Genomic DNA, 21,440 nt, shown 5'->3' with positions numbered 1-21,440 from the left:
CTAAACCCAGAACTATTGACTGATGAAACGTTATGTGGTGTTGTATCTTCCTGTTTCCTTCAGTTAGACTTATCCTGATCCTGACCTGAGATCCTGATCATGAAGTTCCCAGCGAGGCTCAGCCAGCAGAACCAGTACTGACTGGCTCACCCAGTTCACACACAAGTGTTAGAGGTCAGTGCTGTGGGAGATCTGCGTTGGCATGTGTTTGTTTTGGGATTGATTTAACAAGCATTTGCATACAGTGTCCTGAGCCCAGACGCAGAAACGGGTGAAATAGGGATGAATAATGCAAATCGTAAACTTTCTTTTAAACATGGCCAATGCGGATGATTAATCTTTTGTGTGTTATGAAGGTGTGAGACGACCTATTCCCCTTCCCTGATAAACTTGTTTGTTGTGTTTGCCCTGTCAGCCATATATCATCATCCATCTCTTCTTTGGTTGAGCTTGGTTTCACCTGAGGTCAGGGCACGCTTGATAAGGCTCTGCTATCTCCTCCTTATCGTTATCTGAATTGCAACCAGCCTGGGACACCTTAGGAAGCTACGAGAGTGCATACCAAACATACCCATGTCGCCCTTCTCTCCGCCGTTGCAGTGAGAGCTGAGACTCAGCCAAGCTTGATAAACACTGACAGTTGAGGCGGGGTATTTCCATGACTGACGGTTATTGACTCGGCGATATGGTGATTTGTTTCTGCGCTCCGGCACAATTGATTAACCATAAGGAAACTCAGGAGACGTTATTGGATTACTATTCAGAAAGATTGAGTGTCAGTCTCCATCGGATTCCGTATCTCATCCATCTCTCTTTCTCTCTCTGTCTCTCTCTCGTCAGCATATATTAGTCATTTTCAATAATAGCAGGCTGATGTGAAGGTGTCTCCTGTCCTGCATTTGATATTCTATATCCATTGCTAAATAATGATGGATCCATGGGCTTTTCTTGTTCACCTGTCAGCCTTTTCCTTCTTTCTCCGTCTCAGTGTGTGTGTCGATCCCTCATTGCTGCTTCCTTTTATGTCTGTCTGCCGGCTGGTTTGAGTCTCTCATCTTATGTGCAGTGAAATTAAGGGGGCACTGCACCGATAATACACAAGAGGATCTACTTACTCACGAGGAGGACTACGCAGCTTGTGAAAACAGTTGTAAAGTGTCTTCTGTGCCTTTGAAGGGAGATTTTTGAAGTCTGACAAAATATCCTCTGATGATGTCATGGGGGTTATCTTGGCTTGGGCTTAAAGCTTCAGATTTTGGGTTCAGTCTTTTCCTTTTAACCCACAAAACATGGCTCAGTGAGGTTTTACACAAATCATAAAAGTGAAATGTTCTAAAGAGCAAATAGATATGATAAAAAAAACTAATAGACATATAAAAACAACAAAAAGTCACATAATCTTCAGCTCAGTCTTGATGAATAGATCGTTACCATTTCTTACTTGTATTCAAACACAAGAAAACAAAGTATTTCCTAAACAATCTAGTGCGGCCTGAAGGAGCAACAGAGAGGGAAGTTTGGCATAACTGTTATTGTGCTTACATTTGACTTGTTGTATCATTTTTACCAATATTATCTGCATTATCCTGTTTTCTGATGTAATAACTTCAACAAATATACAATGAAATAACATATTTATATTCAAATAAAATATTTATCATACAGCGTGTAATCAGAAATCTTGTATCCCTTAGCCAAATTCAGTCTTTTTTAACCATCATCAGTGCTACCTCCACCATAAATGGACTTTTCCTACCAATCAGTAGAGCATGTTTTTGATAAATTATTGCACAGTCCTCAGATTTTTGATTAATATACATCCTTCTGTTCAATAATTAATTACTCATGAAAAACTCCACCACAAACAGGACACAGGCCAAGACTGATTAATCTGCCGCTAACGGAGACAGAAGAGGAAATCTGAAAACTGCAGCTCATCCTAAACATTGAGAATTAAAGGGTTAAAATCTTGTGAAGACACTACATTTGCAAAATAAGATAATATTGAATGAGTTTTGGGTTAAAACACTGTCAGACTGGGTTGGACTAGATACTAAAGGGGGAAACTATATGTTAAAAAGGTTAAATGCCAGTTCTCACATGTGGTTGCATTAATGCCAGTGTGTCTGTCTTTGGCCCGTTTCCCACTCATCTCATCTCAAGGAGACAAAGATGTGCTCCATATTGCATCCACTGGTGCATATCAAGGTCAATCAGTGGCAAAGGGATGCACAATGAAGCAAATGCCACTGAAAAGTGTGTGTGCACAATTGTCTTTGTGTGTGTGAGGTGACACGGGGCACTCACTTACATGACTGACACAGATGTTACCTTTGTGGTCAGAAGGCTGTAAGTCAATTAGGTTTTGCTAATGGGGCCGAGTGCTTAGAAGTCTCCAACACGCACACACACACTCACACACACATGCTAACACACGATATTGATAAGATTACCATGGTAATGTGAATGCACCAGGGTTAAACCACATTAAGGGAGCCGCCTTTCTCAAAGATCTTTGCTTTTCCAGACCGTCAGTAAGCGCCCTTGTCTGCCGCTCTCTCTTCTTCCTCCTATTTCTGTTAATGGGACTTTTCTTCTTTTTGTGCGCTACTGCGCTCCCTCTTTCTTCATCCTCTTCCTCCCACAGCAGATGCACGGCAAATCTCCTCTGTTGCTCTCTACATCTCCAACTTCCTCCTCCCATCTGCCGCCCGTCTCTCTCTTTCTCCGTCTTTATCTCTTTGTCTTCAGTCAAGCAGCTTTATGAGCGTAACTTTGGATCTTTAAAAATTTTTTTAAATCCAGAAGTTTATAGCTGCTGCATCTTTCTTGCTTCAGCCCTCTTCCAACCCTCATTATTGAAGCATCTGTTGCTGACAGGAAAACGCTTATGTAGTCTATGTGCAGTATAAGTACGTGCACTATATTCATATGAAGATGGATGATGTAATATTACAGTGTGTCTTGAGTTACAGTTACAGCATGCATACATAATGTTTAAGTGCCTGTCTTCAAATGATAAAGACATGATTCTTCATGTTCTGCCATATATTTTGGTAACAGGAGACAAAACTGTGGCTCATAGCCGTGCAATACTTTTACCCCCCCATTAAAAACAAAAAAACACTCTCTCTCTCATTAGCGTGCACTTGTCCTCCAGTGTTTTCTCTCCCTGGTTTGTGAAGTGCTGATCTTTCCATCAGAGGCCGAGCGATAAAGGCCCCGCAGAGTAAACAAGCCGTGGAGAATGGCCTCTTGTCTTTTCATTATTGCCTCCTAATTCAGCACTCATCCCTGCCGTCATGGAGCGGGGGTCGGAACCTGCAAATCATGTGTGTGTGTGTGTGTGTGTGTGTGTGTGTGTGTGGGGAGGGCACTTTCATATTCCCATACGAGCTTGCATGGGGAAAGAGTGCACAAAGGAGTGTACAAAATATACACATGCAGAAATATACAGTCTCACAGAAAAAAAAACTCAAAACTTCAGTTGCGAAGTGAAGTTTTCATGCATCTGTATTTCTATTGTTATTTGAAAACCACTCTATGTGTCAGGTATTGTAGTGCTGCCTGGAAAATATGTGTAGTGAACCCCCCCCCCCCCCCCCCCCCCACTCTGTGTGTCTCTCTCTGGGCTCCAGACTAAGAGGAGGGGTGGGGGGTTTTGGAGGGAACAGGGTGGCGAAGGTCACTTTGATGTGACTATAAAGACACACAGCAGGCCAGTGGAAAGAGATGAAAGAGACAGAGCAGAAGTAAAATAGATCCTGGTGGAAAAGCAAAGGAAGATGCTTTTCTCCCTTCTCCTCTGCAGCAGACAGAGGATAATGATGCTGTATCATAAACAAGAGGTGGCCGGGGAATAGAGCCGGCATCTTGCAATTAAAGTGGGCAAACAACATTTTTGAACGAAGCTGACAACAGCTATGGGGGAGACACACAGCAGCGCGGCCATCTTGCATGTGAAACAAGCCAAGCTCATATCTAAATCAAAAACAGCAACTTATTAAGCAGGTTAATAAATTACCATTCATCAAAATGGGGGCATTTGGCAAATGCTGATCATCCACTGTGACTTATTTCCTGAATGTTTCATAAATTCTCCCATATTTTAACACGCTGCACTCTAAGATGCTTTATATACCACGATTAAGCCAATTAGATCTGTCTGGATCGCTGTCATATGTTCATGTTGAGCTCATATCTTAATCATTTCGATGTATGCATGATCTAACATCAAGTTTGTTTATGCTGATAACGTGTTCCTAAAGATTGCCTGGAGCCTGGACTCCTCACCACCTTGGCTTGATGCAGTTGCCTGCCCCCATTAGGCTCAGCTGTGTACTGCATATGAATCACCCTGCACTGAAATAAGCTTTTGAGCAGTCATCGGATATAACTCCAGACTACACTCAGTGCTTTGTCATCCCTCTTGCCTCGGTGGGTGACAACCCGATCTTAGCAAGTGCAAAAAGTGTCAGATTAAGTCTGTTAAAGCTGATGGACAAAAACCTGCAGAGCAAGATCATGAAATCTGTTTCCTTAAATCAGAGCACTGCATTTCTGCACAGCTCTACTTTGAGGTTTCCTCTCTGTTTGCTGGCTTTTTTTTTTTTTTTTTTTTGCACTGCAGCTGAAAGTGTTTTGATGACTGAAGGTAGCACATACAGATACACAGGCATAGAGATGGAGGGAGGAGGTGGAGGAGGAGGAGGAGGAGTGTTAAGGCAGCAGACAGACACCAGATGTTTCCATACAATCCAACCAGCCAGCCAGCACAGCAGAGCCAGGATTAGTACATGCTGTACAGTAGGTTGAAGTCTGTGTGTGTAATTATTACCCTGGCTAGGGCATGCCCATAGCGCTGGGTGGCCCACCAGGAATCCGACGGTGGCAGTCAGTAGCAGAAGACGTGTGATTTGTGCCTCCTGGTGAAAAGAGGCAGATCCTTCTCGCTGGAGAAAATAGTGTGGGAATAATTGGAAAAATCACAGGGCAGATGAGAGTGTGTGTTTATGTGTATGTTTGTGTGTGTGTATGCAGATTGTGCTTATAAGATAAAGATCAGATGAAACTTTAATGATCCCAAGGGGAAATTGGGTCACTGCCGCAGCAAAGAACAACGTGTGAGGATAAAAATACAACAAACAGAACATTTTGAAGATTAAAGATGCAGCAGCGGAGCTTCTGTTGGCCTTGAAGGAGCTCTGCGTCCAACCTGTGCATTGGTATGTGTGTATGTGTTTGTGCACAGCAGTTCTCATCATTTTCTGTGTGGTTACCCTCCCTAAAAGTGGTTGGAAAGCTGCGATATTGCTAGTTGAGGTGTCAGTGAATACCAAAGGGGCATCGCAAAACTCCCTCCTTGGCCCTCCATTCTTGATGTTCTTACAATGTCCTTAGCCCACCCCCACCCCACACACACACACACACGCGCACTCGAGATGCTGATAGGGTCAAGTCGGGGCTATCTCTGGCTTACCCCCCCCACTGTTAGATCTGAAGCCATGTCTGTCGGTGATGAAGAGAAGAAAGCTAAAGGTGCGGGCCGGGGTCACTCAGCCTCTCAGAAAGACTACTAACCGTTCACACAATTTCCTCCTTGAACCTCCAGCCGGCTGACTGGTGAAACACACTGATGGGGGAGGGGGGGGGGGGGGGGGGCGTTGAGAGAGCGGGAGAGGAGAGGGAGAGAGGTGTGTGTTTGTGTATGACAGACGGGGGGGAGACAGAGAAAGAGAGGGAGAGTTATCAGTCATGCTGTCAGTCTCTGGGGCCGGTTGTGATAAGAGAGGCAGCGTGGCAGTCATTGGTATCTATCTCTCTCTCTGTCTCTCCCACACACACCCATAGACATAGACACACACACACACACACACACACAATAACAGGGGAGAAAGACCCTGTTGTGTTCCCCTCTACCACCCTTGAGTGAACACAGCGCAGGTGTGCTGGGGTGAGGAGTTGGACTGTATGGCAGCCATTTGTCAGCTGTACTTTGGGGCAGGGAGACGACAGAGGGAATACAGATGGTTCGACCGGAGGTAAAATACAGAAGAAAACGGGGGTTCACGTATTGCAGCTGCAGGTTAAGTGTTCGATTTCACTGCTGTGATACTTAAACAGCCTCTGAGACCGAGACATGCAGAGTCCCGTGGCTTTTTTAGACCGGGGCTCATATTATGACACATGCTTGCAAGGATATGAGTCTCATTTTAGTCAGTTTGCAGCATATCTCCCTCACTATACCATAATAAATGTGTGTTTGGCTCCTCTCTGCTGCAGCTTTTTTTAAAACAAATGGCATGAGTAGAGGTAGCCAACATGGCTGAGGGTGCGTCACCGACACGGTCTCAACAGAAAATAGTAGAAATAAAAAAGGTGTTATGATCTCTGCAGCGTTTAAAATGTCACCACAAACCTGCAACTTAGCAAAAATGCCAAACATACACAGGGAAGAAGTGTATATATGAAGGCTGGAGACAAACACACAATCCGCCCACAGCATTCCCTCTGCGTCTCTATCTCTTTCTCAGGTTCTCTTGTGGACTGTTGCCCTCCATTAGCCATGTGTTGACCCAATATTTTGGGGGTTGAAAGCTGATGGTGGGGGCAGAGATGTTGACAAATGGGAGAGAGGAGTATCAAATGACCCCTGGGGACAGGGAGGGGGAACAGAACAGAAAGTGACTTAGTGCTGCTTGAAGGTTTTATACTGGCTCTCTCTCCTTATCTCTCTTTATCTGGGTGAAAGGGTCGTTACGGGGGTTAAGTAAAGATCACCCAGTGCTCATTAAAAAGAGTTTAATCAATGCTTTCTCATCAATAAACACACACACACATGTAACGCCCATGGGTTGCATGGGGGGAAAAAAAAGAATCTCATCTTTTCATAATACAGCACATGGCAAACTGGTTTATGCCAGCGAGGACACCCGCCCAGAGGCTCAGATTAGCCAATCACAGTGACGTCTGACAGCCGCCGCACCCTCGGGCTAGAGGTGGGCTTAAAGCGAAAAGACTGACAGGCTTGTGAGAGTGCTGCAAGTTGATGGCATCTAGTCAACCTGGGAGGGGGTGGGAGGGCGGCGGGGAGGGGGTGCAGAGCTGCAGAGGATGACAGTTGACGGAGGTGACAGACAGACAGTCAAGGCAGTGACACACAGACCTGTCACACAACCTTCTGTCAAGGGCATGGAGGTCTTTTGTTGACATTGTTTACAACTCATGACTGTCATGATCCTGGGAGAATAAGTCGAGATAATAATGACTGTGTAGTGTCGCTGTGGCTCTGTTCAGCAAGGCCCCGACACCCCAGACTTTAAATTCAGTTGCACCTATACCTGCAGGGGGGTGAAGGTTCCTGGGAGCTGCTCGGTGTGTTACATTGCCTCAAAAAGTTTCCCATGTGTCCTGACCTTTAGGAATGCACCTAGCCGTTCCAAATAAAGATGCCAGCGAGGCTACATACTGTACCTCATTATACAGCCAGGCCTCAGCCAGTCCATTACATTACACGGTAATACAAGCCATAGGCAGGGCACATGGGCTGGACGCTGGAGAGGCCTTTCTCAGCAGATTATTTTGGGCTCTCTACTGTGTCATTACTCGGCCTCCCGCTCTGTATTTAGGCCTGTTGATTGCAGGGCTGAGATTGGGCAGGGCCGAGGTGGGCTCTCCCTCTATTGAGTTGAGGGCTTTGACATCGGTTTGGTTGTTTCATGTGTGTTTGTGGTAAAAAGCCGGCCGTGTGCCGTTTTGCTCAGTCAGACACTCCTCTCCTCTCCCTTTCACTCTTTCTGGGATTTTCTGCTCCTCTTCTCTCCTCTCTGTTCCTCTGAGAAACAGCCTCAGGAGAAGTTCAGCTCCCTGGTTTGTCATTATAATGTAAACCTTATCTCGGCCTTAGCTGTGGAAGAGTTCATATCTGTGGTATCTTCTGAAAAAGGGGGGGATGCGTCCTTTATGTGTGTGTGTGTGTGTGTGAGAGAGAGAGAGAGAGAGAGAGAGAGAGAGAGAGAGAGTGAGAGGGGGCGGAGCCGAGGCGCTGTGACTGTAACGCGATAGCTGCTCGGCTCAAAAAGCGCGATCACTCACACACACACACACACACACACACACACTCCACACACACCTCAGCGGTAGCGCCCACGGAGCACACGCCGGTGTCGGAGCGGAGCGCAGGCTGCAGGGAGCCGCTGCCAGAGAGAGGAGCCCAGGAGAGAGGAGCGGTGCCGCAGGAGGTGGCGTGACACGACCGGTGTCTTTCCTTTTCCTTCTCGGAGAACCAAGAGCGCAACGCTTCTTCTTAATCACTCTGTGACTCCGGTGCCGCGGTGCAAAAGCAGCTTCTGACACTCGGACTGAGGCTTCCAGGGCTTTGAGAGCTGTTAGTGTGGACTTCAGCTCGCTGCTACTTAACCCCCCCTCGGCAGGAGAAGCCACCCCCGTGTGCGCAAAATACGCGGGGACGCGGGGACTCGGAGTCGGAACTTGACGCACACCGGAGCCGCTGTCCAGAAGCTCCAGAGCCGCTCAGCTCCATCTGCGGAGCACACGCAGTTCTGATCGAGGAGTTTGTTCACTATTTTTATTTATTTTTTTTTGGATGAGCTGGAGTGACATCGCTCCACTGAATGGACAGACTTTAAAGGCGTAAATTAAAAAAAACAAACCAGAATTTCTTCAATGACATGTAGTTGCCACAGTTTTCTCCTCCAATGGTTTAATAGACGCCGTGGGATTATCACTGAAGTTGTTCAGTTTTGACTGTTGCCGGCGATTTTTGGTCCTGAAGGGGTGTGGATTTTTTCTTTCTTTTTCTTTCTTTTTTTTTTTTTTTTTAAGAGGAACAGCAGCATTTGTTTCATACGAGGTGGAGAAATTAGAAACTTAAAGCTGTCCACGACTTTCTGAAGCATCCAAGATGGATTTTGTGCCATCACTGATTGGATTTTTAATGGCAATGTGTCATGTGGCTCTGAGAGTCAGAGGAGAAGAGGGTGAGTTGGAGTTACTTCTTTGATTTTGACGCATGCATGGTCTCAACCAAATCCCATTAAAGGGGAAATAAACACTCTAAACCACAGAAGCATGAGTGTGTACTCAAAACATTACATTTAGTTTCATCTGCTGGGAAATAATTATTTTTACATTAAGAAGAACTCCAGGTCATATGTTTCATATGTTTCTGTGCTAAACATGGGAGAAAGCAAGAGAAAGGTTAAACATGTGTGTAAACAGGCCTAATGTAAAGACAACCATAGGAGTCATGATGACTTTTTAAAAATTCAAACCCGCAATTAACTGAGTTTTGTGCCGAGCTAGTTAAACCTAAGGAACTTGGACGCGTTCATCAAATATTTAGGGGATCGGAAACAGTTATCTGTCCCAGCCTGACTGGGTCCAGGACAGAGCTGACTACCAGCTCAGTGGACTGTGAATGAGCTGATTATATGCATGAAGCTTTTGAAAATTCAAACACCGTTGTTTACCCCGTTGTTTTTCTTTGATTTAATTATTCATCAAGGGAAATAAACAAACCCGCGCTGATTAAAATGCGAGTTCACATCAGGATGAAGACAGGTTTTAGGCGTGGGCTGGGCTATAACCTGCTATTTTACAAATTCGCTGGTGTCCAAGAAACCGTGCGTAAAAGCTACTCTGTCATTGTAGGATTTGACTACTAGGACTGTAATCATCACCATTATAATCATTATCCTCATCAGCCACCGCAACACTCTCTCCTTCATTATCTCCCTGTGCTCTTCGGGGTTGTGTGTGCGGGGTGAAGGCAGGGCTGCTGCTGGCTGAGCGCCGGCGGCTCCAGGCGGCGGCGCACCGTCACCTCCGTGCGCTCTCAGCAATCAAATAACAATAAGCAGGGAGATTATGGAGCAGGATGAGCCGAAGAATAGCAGCCCTGCAGCTGGAGGGACTCCGAGCCTTGCTTTAAGGCACTTAAACAAGGCTAATTCCTGCTGTAAAGCACGCAAATGGCACAGCGGCGAATGAGCCCACGTTTGATTTACTACTGAGAGAGCAAAGCTCAAGCAGGAAACAGCGCCAGATTTATTTAGAAGCCCAATTAAATGTGGATTTAACACCAGGGCGCACCGTGTTCCGTCTGGTCACTTGCACAGAAATGATCAAACAGTCATAATAAAGTGTCAGTCATTAGCTGCTGCTTAATTATGTCACAGGAGATGCGCAGGGTGTAGGCAGGTTTGGAGGTGCTGGTGGGAAAGGGTTGTTATGCAGGGGCTTACCACGCCGAGAAGTGACGCCACCGGTGGGATGACACATGGGTCCCGCTCACTCATCCTTGTAAGGCACCTACTCTTCCGTTCTTGATGCCTTCACGGTGCTTTGGCTCCGGATGTCACAGTTTTTTTTTTTTAGTTCGTGTGGATGTGCGCTTTTCGGGAATATTTGTGCGCGAAAGGAAGCGTAGCACAGGCGCTGCGTTTCTGTGCTGCTTCATCCTGCTTCTTCACACGCCTTGTCTTGTGACATGTTTGTCTTTTGGGTGATTTATTGTAGTTTTTAATCCTATTTCTATAGCAGTTTACATTTGGCTTGAGTGCTGCAGCTCCTGGGCTCTTCCTCTTGTTTCGGCTACTTGTTTTAAATAGGACAGTCATCCCAGCCATCCCTCCGAGCATGTGTGTGTGTGTGTGTGTGTGTGTGTGTGTGTGTGTGTGTGTGTGTGTGTGTGTGTTTTACTGGCTGCCTGTGTACCCGCTGATCAGAGACAGATGTGGGCCTCTTGGCAGCCATCAGGCCAGCAAGAAGCTAGATCCCCCTACTCTCTCTCTCTCTCTCTCTCTCTCTCTCTCTGTCTCTCTCTCTCTCTCTCTCTCTCTCTCTCTCTCTCTGCCTCTCCCCTGCCAAGACACTGCACCCCATGTCTCTGCCTCCATGCTCCCCTCAAGAGCCACATTACACACAGATGCCAGAGGGAAGAGAGGCTGAAAGGGAACAGAACGGAGACAGAACAGGGAGGTTCAGAGAGTCAGAGGAGAGGAAGAGGGTGCAGCAGAGAGAGAGAGAGAGAGAGAGAGAGAGAGAGAGAGATGAGAGGGGACAGAAAGACAGTGACTGCAGAGGAGAATGGAAGGCAGATGCGGTCGTACCCAAGGCAGAGAAAAGTGAAAAGAGAAGCGAGCTCGGCGTCCACCAGGCCGCGGCACAGAGAAACAGAAGTGAACAAGCGAGAGGGAGCCTTGGAGGAGAGACCGGGGTGGGGGCGTGGGTTGTGCATCAAACAGAGTGAGAGAGGAGAGGGCAACATCAAAGCGTGCAGGGGTCAGGAGTTAAAATGGCACAGGACGGTGAGGGGACAGATGGCATTAAGGGTTTATGAAGTGACACTGAAGAGGGGTACAATCACTGGCAGAGCTCTGCAGGGAGGTGGAAAATAAAAGAAGTGTATCTCGCATTTGAAAAACAAAGACTCGCTGTTACAAAATGATGCTTTCATGAAAGTTAAGCACATTAAAGGGTTTTTCCTCAACAGACAGTTCCTGCTTTTGATGATAGACTCCGTCTGGGTTTTAGCAACTTTAGCAAGGTTTCCCTGGAAATATAATGTTTTGGCTGCCCGGCGCATCTCAGCCAGAAGCCTCTGTAAAAACCTCACATGGTCTCAAGGTAAATGATCCATGAAAGATGTCCGGTGCTTTGGACATCTCCAGTTGTGGCCTGCTGGTCTCTGCCGGTGGCACGTTCACGTGGAGGAGAAAAAGCCCCCTTTCATGTCTCAGTACATCTTTGCTGCAATCTTTATATCCGAGGCTGAGAGACTTCCACTCCACTTGTGCTGTAATCACAATAGTTTGACTCTGTGACATGTACATTAATTACCACAGGCATTAATATTCAGGCCATTAAGCAGCTCATTTGCATGTTTATTGAGTGGGTGGCTGTGCATCCTCTCCACCTATGGTATCAACTTCTCCCAGAGTTGGATTTCTATTCATTTAATAATTTCTTCTCTCAAATGTTAGCTCCTGAGTGAACACTCTCTCATTTTTATCTTCTTTCTCAGTCTTCTCTACCCTTCTCTATTTGTTTTTTTCTCTCTCTTGCGCCTTCCCCTCTTCCCCTCTCCTCCACAACCTGCTCTTCCATTCTTTGCATTTCTCTGTGTTTTAATCTGCCCCAGCCTCAGAGGTATCAGCTGCGAAAACAAGGTCACCTATTAGCATTCATAGCCAAAGACAAACGGAGTGGGCCGTTCAATACCAGTCAGGTATGAGAGTCACAGGCTCACTGGAACAGCCCGCCTCACTTGGGGTGAAATTAAAAACAAGACCCCCATAAATAAAACAGAGCTGGGTCTTTCATTCTGCCACATTAGCCGCACAGGGGGGTCTTAACGGGTGCTCAGGGACGGGCTTAGATGGGAGCTGGAGGGGGTTGGCATTATCAAGAGGGAAAGCATTTGAAATTTACTGTAATTCACAAGCGGGGTTAAAGAGGAGAGGGTACAAGAGGAAGCAGTTAAGGGTGTGAATTTAAAGAAAAACAGCTTTTGAAAGAACTACAATTCTTTTCTTTTTAAGCAGTCGGTTCCACTAAAAGGGAACAGTCTGTAAGGTGGGGGGTAGAGAGCGGCAACAAATTACCAAGACTCCTGCAGCAAAGCTCGATTCTTCACAGCTCTCCCTTGCTGATGTGGGCTCCACTGTTTCCACTCTTTAGACGGGGGAATCTTTTGTGAAAAGTGCTTCGGCGGTGCAGGTTCGGCGCTGCCGCACAGAGACAAAAGAGAGCACCAGGGGAGAGGGAGACGTGATACTGTAGTCAGGTAGTGTTTAGGATTAGGCCCACACCATTACCCCCCCCGTAGGCACCAGCAACCATCTGTTTACCCGATTGATCCATTGAACCATTGATCAGGATGGCCAGCATTGTGCATTTAGCTGATTAGCATGGGGCACTTATCCTGTTAGGGAGGGAGGAGAAAAGAGGATTTTTGGGATATTATCTACCTTTGATGTGACTTCTGTCCGTTCTTAAAAGAAAAAACAAATCCCTCCCTTAAACACATTTAACACTTTAGCATCAAGGTGTTGTCTGTGTGTGTGGCTGATTGTCGTTTGCTGCTGTTTCTTTTGGTCAGTTTTTGTTCATTCTAGTTGATAACTGGCTGCAGAATATGTTGACTCGATCTGAGAATAAAGCAAATAAATCCAGGAGATTTCTTCACCTCCAGTGCACCATGGAAAATTCAGTGTTTTTTTTAGCCCATAAGCAAGGGACTAGCTTTTACACTTTCGCTTCCCTTCACTCATTAAACTACCTCCGAGTGGTGTTTTCTTACTTTCCAGCTGCCGTATTTTAGATAAGAGAAGAAAAGGAGGCAATAAAAGTGTTGATATCTAGTTTGCTTTCAGTTCCAGTGCACATGGACTTTCTTTGCCCTGTTTTTCACCTCTCAGGCTGCAAAATAATTCTGCTATCTCCTCTGCACCTCATAATTAAATCTATATTTTGTGTGCAAATAGTTATCATGACTTATGAAGCCTTTAATGAACCAAAATATGATTCAGATATGCAACAAGTATGGAAACGACTCCCAGAATGCTTTGAAACCAACAGTGGAGGTGGAAATTAAATTCATATGCATTTTAACTTCACTGCTACCACTATTACCTTTCCCCCAAAGCACTGTCACTCTGCCTCTGTGTAGAGGTGTTTAAGCACAGGGCAATGAAAGTGAATCGCCTTTCTTCACCCTTCCTCCTCATCCCGGCCCTCTCCTTGGGTCCAGTCTAGTGTGGAATGGGTGAGATTAAAAGCAAGGTGCGGAGACAACCCCTGCTCTTGACTGAATGGATGAGCGCTGCCCACTCTCCCCTCTCATTCCCTCACTCTGGGCGATAGCACTTTTTAATTAAGGTGGGGTGGGGTAGGGGGTGGGGGAGGGGGGGTCAGGAGGGTGGAATGAAGGAGGGAGCGAGCGAGGGAGGGGCAGGAGACACTAGGAATGATGGAGGGATTTATCAGCGCCTCTCCTCACACTCGCAGCTTATCCCAGAGCGTGACGCCATACTTCCCAGATAAGGCGACTAATAGAAATGAGAGCGCGGGCGTGCACGTGCACACACACACACACACACACATGCACACGCACTACAGAATGTGAGCTAAGACATGCAGACATATGCACATTTTCTCAGATAATGAAGATAAAGGCACTCACAGCGGGCACAAAGACGTCTCTGGGCTTGGCTTGATCCGGAGTGACTGGGAAATGTGCACACAGACACACACACGCAGAGAGCGACTTTATTTCACATTCATTTCACTGACTCAAAAACAAATGGCGTGGCCGCGTGTGGAGGCAAACGCACATTTGTAGTATTTCTGCTGCGTCTCAGTTTTGCAATAACAAAGAAAAACACACTCCATGCAAACACACACTCACTCTTACATACAGTGAAGACACACACATAGTAGCGACATTGTTCCTATGTAATAGGGTTTTGAGCCCTGCATGGTAGGAACGTGTGTGTGTGTGTGTGTATGTGTGTGTGTGTGTGTGTGTGTGTGTGTGTGTGTGTGTGTGTGTGGACAGATGGGCTCCTCTAGTAGAAGAGACAGTGTAATTCATGAAGCTCACTGGCAGCTCCTGAGTGCTTCCCCTGTGTTACTCATCCAACACCACAAGTTCTGTTCTCGCCATAACATTATGCTTGACGGGGAAACACACACACACACACACACACACATTTTGCACTAACTAATTGCTATGGACATCCAAGCAATTAGGAAAAAATACACACGTCTGACTCCATAATCAAGAAATCTTCTCACAGCGGTTCATTTATTGCAGATTTATCGCTGCTGCGTCACCATTATTCTTTATTTTTCCTTCGCAAACAAACACTTCTACACACACGCACATTGAAACACACATGCTCAAACACACACACACTCTGCCAGTGTGCGTGTGTGTCTGTGTGCTGACTGACAGAGGTTTCCCAGTGGGGTCAGTGTCTACAGGGAGCCGCCGGATAGCAGGCATGTCTTAATGAGGCTCGTCAGGCTCTCTGCGCATCACACACACACACACACACACACACACACACACACACACTCACACACACATACACAGTCCCTCCGCTCCATCTCTTCTCTCACTGCATCTTTCTCTCGCCCTCTGTATTTCTCCTTCCTCATCACCTCTTGTCGCTTCCCTCCCTCCCTCTCTCTCTCTGCCTGTCACTCGTCCTCCCTCTTCCCACATATGTCCTCTCACCCGCCCATCATACATCAACCCCACCCAGCGCCTTCACCCTCCTCCCCTTCCGATCAATCTTCCCCTTTCTTCCTTAATCCATGTTTTATCCATCGCCTCGCTGTCTCTCCCCGGTTTCCTTCCACCCTTCCTCATCTCCTCTTCCTCCCCACTTCTTTGCTCTCCTCCTCTCCCTTTCCTTCCTTCGCCTCTTCCATTTTCCTTCCCATTTTAATCCCTTTTCCCCCTTCCTATCCCTTCCCACTCCTTCTCTCCTCTCCCTCCACCCCTCCTCTTCATCCTCCTTGGAGGCCACTGAATGGGCAGCTCAGGGAAAAAAGTGTCGAGGCTGCAGGATTCTCCCCAAACGGCTTAATCTGCTGAGGCTCTGCGCGCTGATAGCCTCCTGCACACCATTCCCTCCATAGGTTTCCCAACAATGACTGTCTGTCTGCACAGCCGCAACAGATAAAGAGATGTCTATGGGTGTGTGTGTGTGTGTGTGTGTGTGTGCGTGTGTGTGTGTGTGTGTGTGTGTCTTTCTGTCTGTCATTCTTTGCCGTCCCTGCAATTTTTTTTTATTTTTTTGAAATTTTTCAGTTAGCTATTTCTTCCACCTCTGTCTGATTGACAGGCCCTCTGTATGTATTTGGATGTGTGCATGCGTGGGTGGCCGTTTGAACGTGGAGCCGTGTGCGCGTGCGTGCATGTGTGTGTGCATGAGTGCGTGGGTGTGCATTTAAGCATGTCCACGCCAGCATCTTCATGTGTGCGCACGTACATCTGAACTTGTGTGTGCTCTGTACGCTTGTGTAGCTGTGCACGTGCACGTGAATGTGCGTGTGCATGTGGGCGGCTGGAGCTGTGCACTCGCGTGAAATCTCCGGCAGCTGTGTGTGCCCCGTGTGTGTGCGTGGGCGTAGCTCCTCTCCAGTAACAAAGTAAGGAAGCCATCGCAGCTCTATCAAATGTCAGGGAATCTTAAGTGTGCCTTTTAAGCACAATAGGCGGTGGAAATGTCAACACTTGAAGGGTCTATTACACTTCAAGCCTTTGGTGCTGTTTTTTTTTTCTGTCTTTCCGCTTCCTTTATTGATGCTTTCACAGAAATTTGAAAGAAACAGGCAAGAATATCAACCCATTTATGTCAAGAATAGATTCAGCTCAGCGGCTGAGTGGTTAAGCCCACCATTTGGTGGTGCATTGTTAATGGCAGCATGTATACCATGAGCTTTAGCTTGTTGCCTGATGATAATAATGCTGTAGCGTTTCCCTTCTCCTGTACGGTGTTTTTCCTTATTTGGCCAACGAACACCAGCTCCGATATGAAGAAAACATTGTCCCTCTTTGAGTTCAATATCACACAGTTCATTACATTTAGAGATCCCGCTGGTGCGTCAGCCTTCACATGCACACACTCACATGCACATATGTACAGTGTAAGGTAGAGAGCTAAACCACCCCCCTGCCGTTGTCATGGACAACATGTTTTGCCTTTGCTTCTCCATAAAGAATCATAAAGAATGCCTGCAAATCTATTGCAGTGCAAGAGTAATAAAGGAGCCATTGTGCACAATGTGTGATATCCCACTGGGTGTGTGTGTGTGTGTCTTCATGCAGAATACCCATATACATGTTCCTTTTGTATGTGCATGTGAGTTTATGTGTTTAGCGTGTTTATGGGAGATAACGCCAAGCGAGAGCGCTGCTGTAGCTCTTAGGCCGTAAGCAAAGAATAAGGCCTTTGTTGCCGCGTTACCTTCTCATTACAGAGTCGGGGTGACCCCCCAGAACCCCACTAGACAGGCCGTCTGTGTGTCACTTCCTGCCTAAGCCGTCCGAGCAACCCCATTGGCAGGCTATTGTTCCTGGGAGAGCGTGATAGGATCAGGGAATGTGTCCTAATGTTTGCAGATTGGCTTGCCGGAGCAACAATTACACTTGGAGAACGCTCCCAACGGGGAACCAGGGAGATAAGAGCCTGGGTGTGGAAGAGGGTGAAAAAGCCTCTGTGTGTCTCTATGTGTGTGTGTGTGCGTGTTTGGGTGTGTGCATGTATGTGTGCTCGCCAAATGCGGCAGTGATGATCTTTTATTGTTTTAATAGCCTACCCATGTGTTCCCGCTCGCACTGAGAATCCACAATGGAGAAGTTTTTCCAATTTCCTCGTAACTGACGGCCTAAATTGCTTTCTTTGTTTTACTGTTCATTTGTTGCTCATCACATCTTCATACAGAGAAACAAGGTAAATGAAGGAGCGTCCTCTGAGTCACTGTTCTAGGGAGTGTACCATTTACTGCGGATTTATAAGGAGTGACTCAGGCCTGCCTTGCAAATAACAGACTCACAGCTAGATTTCAAACAAAAACAAACCCAACTGACTGAATTGCTTCTGTTTTGAGTCTGTTTTACAATCAATAACTCTTACCTGTCACCTTTCTGTCTCTATCACAGTGTCAGAGTGCGGAGGCGTCTTCGATGCCAGCGAGGCCGGTTACATCACCTCCCCTGGTTATCCTCTGGAGTACCCGCCTCACCAGAACTGCCACTGGATCATCACGGCACCGGAGCCCTCGCAGCGCATCGTCCTCAACTTCAACCCGCACTTTGAGATCGAGAGGCTGGACTGCAAGTAAGACAGGGCGAAGTGGAGGGTGGTGGGTGTGGGGTGTGGGGTGTGGGGTGTGGGGGTCAAATAGGAGAAAGGAGTCATGTCATAATAGTGAAGCTTTAAAACCACTCTTCTCTATCAGAGCAAAATTACTCTGACCAATAAGACTTCATGGTGTATTATTATTCTGGCTGAATGGTGATTTGTGTTGACACTTTCATTAGTATGCCGCAAAAGCATTTGTATCTCAAATAAGTAATTTCCTGTTGAAGCACACAGATTTTTACATACTATTATAATTCACTGCCGGCGGTTTTGGCTTGATCCCAAGTCGCTGAAACGTTTTCCACATTTTGACCGCAACAGGTCAATCGCAAAAGAAATTTTAATTGTAGGTACAAGCTTTCTGCAAATCGCAGACCATTAACTGTGGTTTTCTTTTTTTTGCAAAATAATTATTTATTAAGAGAATGGCGAGCACATGAGCTCCTTTCAGCACCGTCCTTTTCCATTTTCACACCATTACACACATTGTGGATGATGCTCAGTACGACGGCAGACTTTTAGTATTGGCCTTTTAAAGCCTTCTCCAGAGCAATTACTGGGTTAAATTCCTTGCTCACGTGAGACGCACATAACCTCAGTTTCCACATCCCAAGTTTTCGGCCTCATTCGACAGTGGTGAATACAGACACGCAAAGCAGGTCACAGCGAAGACTGGATGGAAAGAATGAGTCAATAATTATTCCATGTGCTCCCTCTGGTTAAACCGATGATTTGCTGGAAGGTAGTTTTGTTTTATTGCGACATCTTCAGGGACAAGATATCGATTTGAACGCCACAATCCAAAAGTTGAGACAAATTTTCCGAAACATTTTTGTGTATGTGTCTGCGTTTAACAGCCTATCAGCTGTAATCCCCCCTCCATCTGATAATCAAATGCCAGGCTATATTTGAAAAGGTGTGTGTGTCTTGAGTTTGGGAACGGAGGCCAGAGCAGAGAGGATGAAAGAAAACAATCATGATGTAGTTTGAAGTTGGTGGGATGGAAAGGTGGGGAAGGAGAGAGGAGGAAAGGGAAGGAGAGGAAGAGGAGAATGAGGCCCAGCTGTTTGGATGTGACTGCGTTGGTCAGTTTCCTTTCTCAAACATGAATAATCTAAATCATATGGTCTTCTATTGTCTTTGACCTCAGAGGAAGTCACGGTCTCTACTGTTTAATCCAGTTTTATACAACTAACTCAGGGGGAATTGTTACACAATTCACCCGTTATGAGACGCTTTTTGTCTGTTTGCTCTCTTTAAAGCGAACGCAGACGTGATTTATCAGCGCAGACTCTGCAATTCCGCCCATTTATTTCTCCTCAGCTCGCTCCAGCCCTTGCTTCTCTCCGTAAATTGAAGAATTAATAATCCTAGATGGGTGTTTGTTTTGCATTGTTCACTGACAAAGCACTTTGTCTGGCCAGGAGAAAAATGTAACTTCAGTGACTGCTTTGGTAAAAGGGTTTTGTAATGATTGTCGTCTCTATTCACACAGTTGTGTCACGTTGCAGTGAGCAGGAAATGTTATTTTGATGTCTCAGCTTTGTGTCTACAGGTTTCTGTCACTTTTTTTTTTTTTTTTCAAAAGCTAAACGTTGCATAATTATCTCCTTTTCAATATGTTCCTCAGTAATAACGCTTTAACACCAGCGCCACTGTGTCAACACTGTAGCACACCGGACTTCCCTGCTGTAGTGGTGCAAAGAGGAACGGCTCAGCTGTTGATAAGCAGTGTGTCAAGCAGTTTCTCACAGCCCAAGGCGTGCAGGGCAGGAGGAGGCCGAGGGAGGAGGAGGAGAAAACTGAAATGCCTCCTCTTTTCTCTTCTCCACAGAGGGTTTTATTGGGATGGAGGATTTTTTTTTTTTTTTACACTCGCCTGGAGGTACCAAGGCCTTGGCCTGCCCTCTAACACATACTCCCACTCAATCTCCCTTCATCCTACATGTATGAGTGTGTGTGTGTGTGTGTGTGTGTGCGACAGAGAGAGTCAGTGAGAGTGGGTGGGAAAAGGCATCTACATGTGAGTAACTCTGCAAGCATTTAAGCCAGCATTGGTTTGTAAGACCGGCCACTTCCCTCTTCCTCCCATCCGTCCATCCGCCCAGCCTTCTAGTGATAACCCCTCTTTTAAAAGCCCATTAGAGAAATAGGGGATCACGCCAACATTTATTTATGCATAACCTCTAAACCTAATGTGTTTGCCCTTCAGTGTTTCGTGGAGGAAGCATCTGCCTTTAGGGTGCAGGAACAGCAGCAGAAATAAGTGGAAAAAGCCAAAGTACAGCTCGATATTCCCGCTCTCTCTTCTCTCTGTCCTGTGTTATGCTTTTTACCCGGATTGATCTGAGCCCTGTAGTGCTGTTACGGGTTGCTTCCTTTTTTATTTTTTTATTTTTTTTGCCCGTATGATTAGGCATGGCAGTGCGAGGGAGTGAGCAGAGAGTATTTATTTTATTTTTTGCATGTTTTCACGCTCCTTGGTGAGGTTCTGGTGAGGGGAGCCAGAGGGGCGCAGAGGTGGAGGGGCTCACCATCTCGGTCAGGGCTGAAAATCTGCGTGACAGCTGGGATTACAGAGACGGCTGCAGAGCAAACCGGAGCTGTGTGTTACCTGAAAGACGCAGAGCTATGTGGTCTGGACTGCTGATCGTGGAAACACACCAAGGAAGAAATATACGGACGATAACATGGTCATAAAGACTGTAAATGGACATGTGTTTTCAGTAGCTACGCTTGAAGACTCATGCACGTACACATTTAGGCATGCAACCTGTCGGTGTGAGAGTGCTCGTCAGCCATCATAGCCCCCCTTGGGCACTTTAGGCCCTTATAAAACTGCTTGGTCAGCTCAGGCAAGGGGTCTAAACTCTGGCTAATATCCCGGGCCAGCTGGTGATTTTCCCTCAGTGGGTTCAAACAGTCAGTACTCGGACGATGCAACGCAGACAAACCGCGGCTCTACTGCAGCAATCAAATCCGCAGCCTTATGCAGGCGCTCCATGTCTGAGGTGGCACTTTAATTCAGGATTTCATTTCAGGGAGGAGGGGGGGGGAGTCCGGCCACGTGCCAAATAGCTCTTACCTCCAGGCTGCCAGCCGATTGATGTGAACTAAATGTAATAAAGGCTAGATGAAATATCAGGCCCATATCTCTAATGCAATCTGCCATCACCAAGCCCCAGGATGCTACCTAGTGATATACCAGGAGCTGAGGAGGAGAGAGAGAGAGATAGAGAGAGGTGGAGACGATTCTCCCTCTCTCGCCCGTTTTGTTTTTCTCCAGCTCTCTTTCGCTTTTCCTTCATCTTCCTCCCTCCCTTTCTTGATCTATCTCTTCCCCCCCCTTTGTTCTTTCATTCTCCCTCTCTCCTCTCGCCGGAGGAGGAAGTGTTTTATTTTTACACACTTGAATTAAACATTGAAACAGGCAGAATCACATACAGATAGAGCGCGCGCACACACACACACACCATAAAACTGTAGTCATTCAGGAAGATCCATTACTTCCACCTCTGTGGGTTTTATTTTCTCATTTTT

The 21,440-nt window shown here is 46.5% G+C and overlaps 1 protein-coding gene across 3 annotated transcripts in view; it reads left to right on the top strand.

Moving 5' to 3' along the window:
• The first annotated feature begins 8,097 nt into the window (after nt 1-8,097).
• Nucleotides 8,098-21,440, top strand: part of nrp2a (neuropilin 2a) — a 59,147-nt gene continuing 45,804 nt past the window's right edge. For 2 of the 3 annotated variants that reach the window (XM_071464541.1, XM_071464539.1), the window contains exons 1-2: nt 8,099-8,999; nt 17,699-17,876. In XM_071464541.1, coding sequence (XP_071320642.1) covers nt 8,924-8,999; nt 17,699-17,876 — 254 coding nt within the window. In that variant the 5' untranslated portion in view covers nt 8,099-8,923. Of the gene's footprint in view, nt 9,000-17,698; nt 17,877-21,440 lie in introns of all 3 variants that reach the window. The other variant, XM_071464542.1, reaches the window with a different exon arrangement.

Source organism: Trachinotus anak, unplaced genomic scaffold (genome assembly GCF_046630095.1).
Source record: "Trachinotus anak isolate AG129_WGS33_773 ecotype Australia unplaced genomic scaffold, CSIRO_AGI_Tana_v1 ptg000026l, whole genome shotgun sequence".
NCBI classification, from domain to species: Eukaryota; Metazoa; Chordata; class Actinopteri; order Carangiformes; family Carangidae; genus Trachinotus; species Trachinotus anak.
Note: the sequence above shows the minus strand (reverse complement) of the source record. Positions and strands in the feature narration are given on the sequence as shown.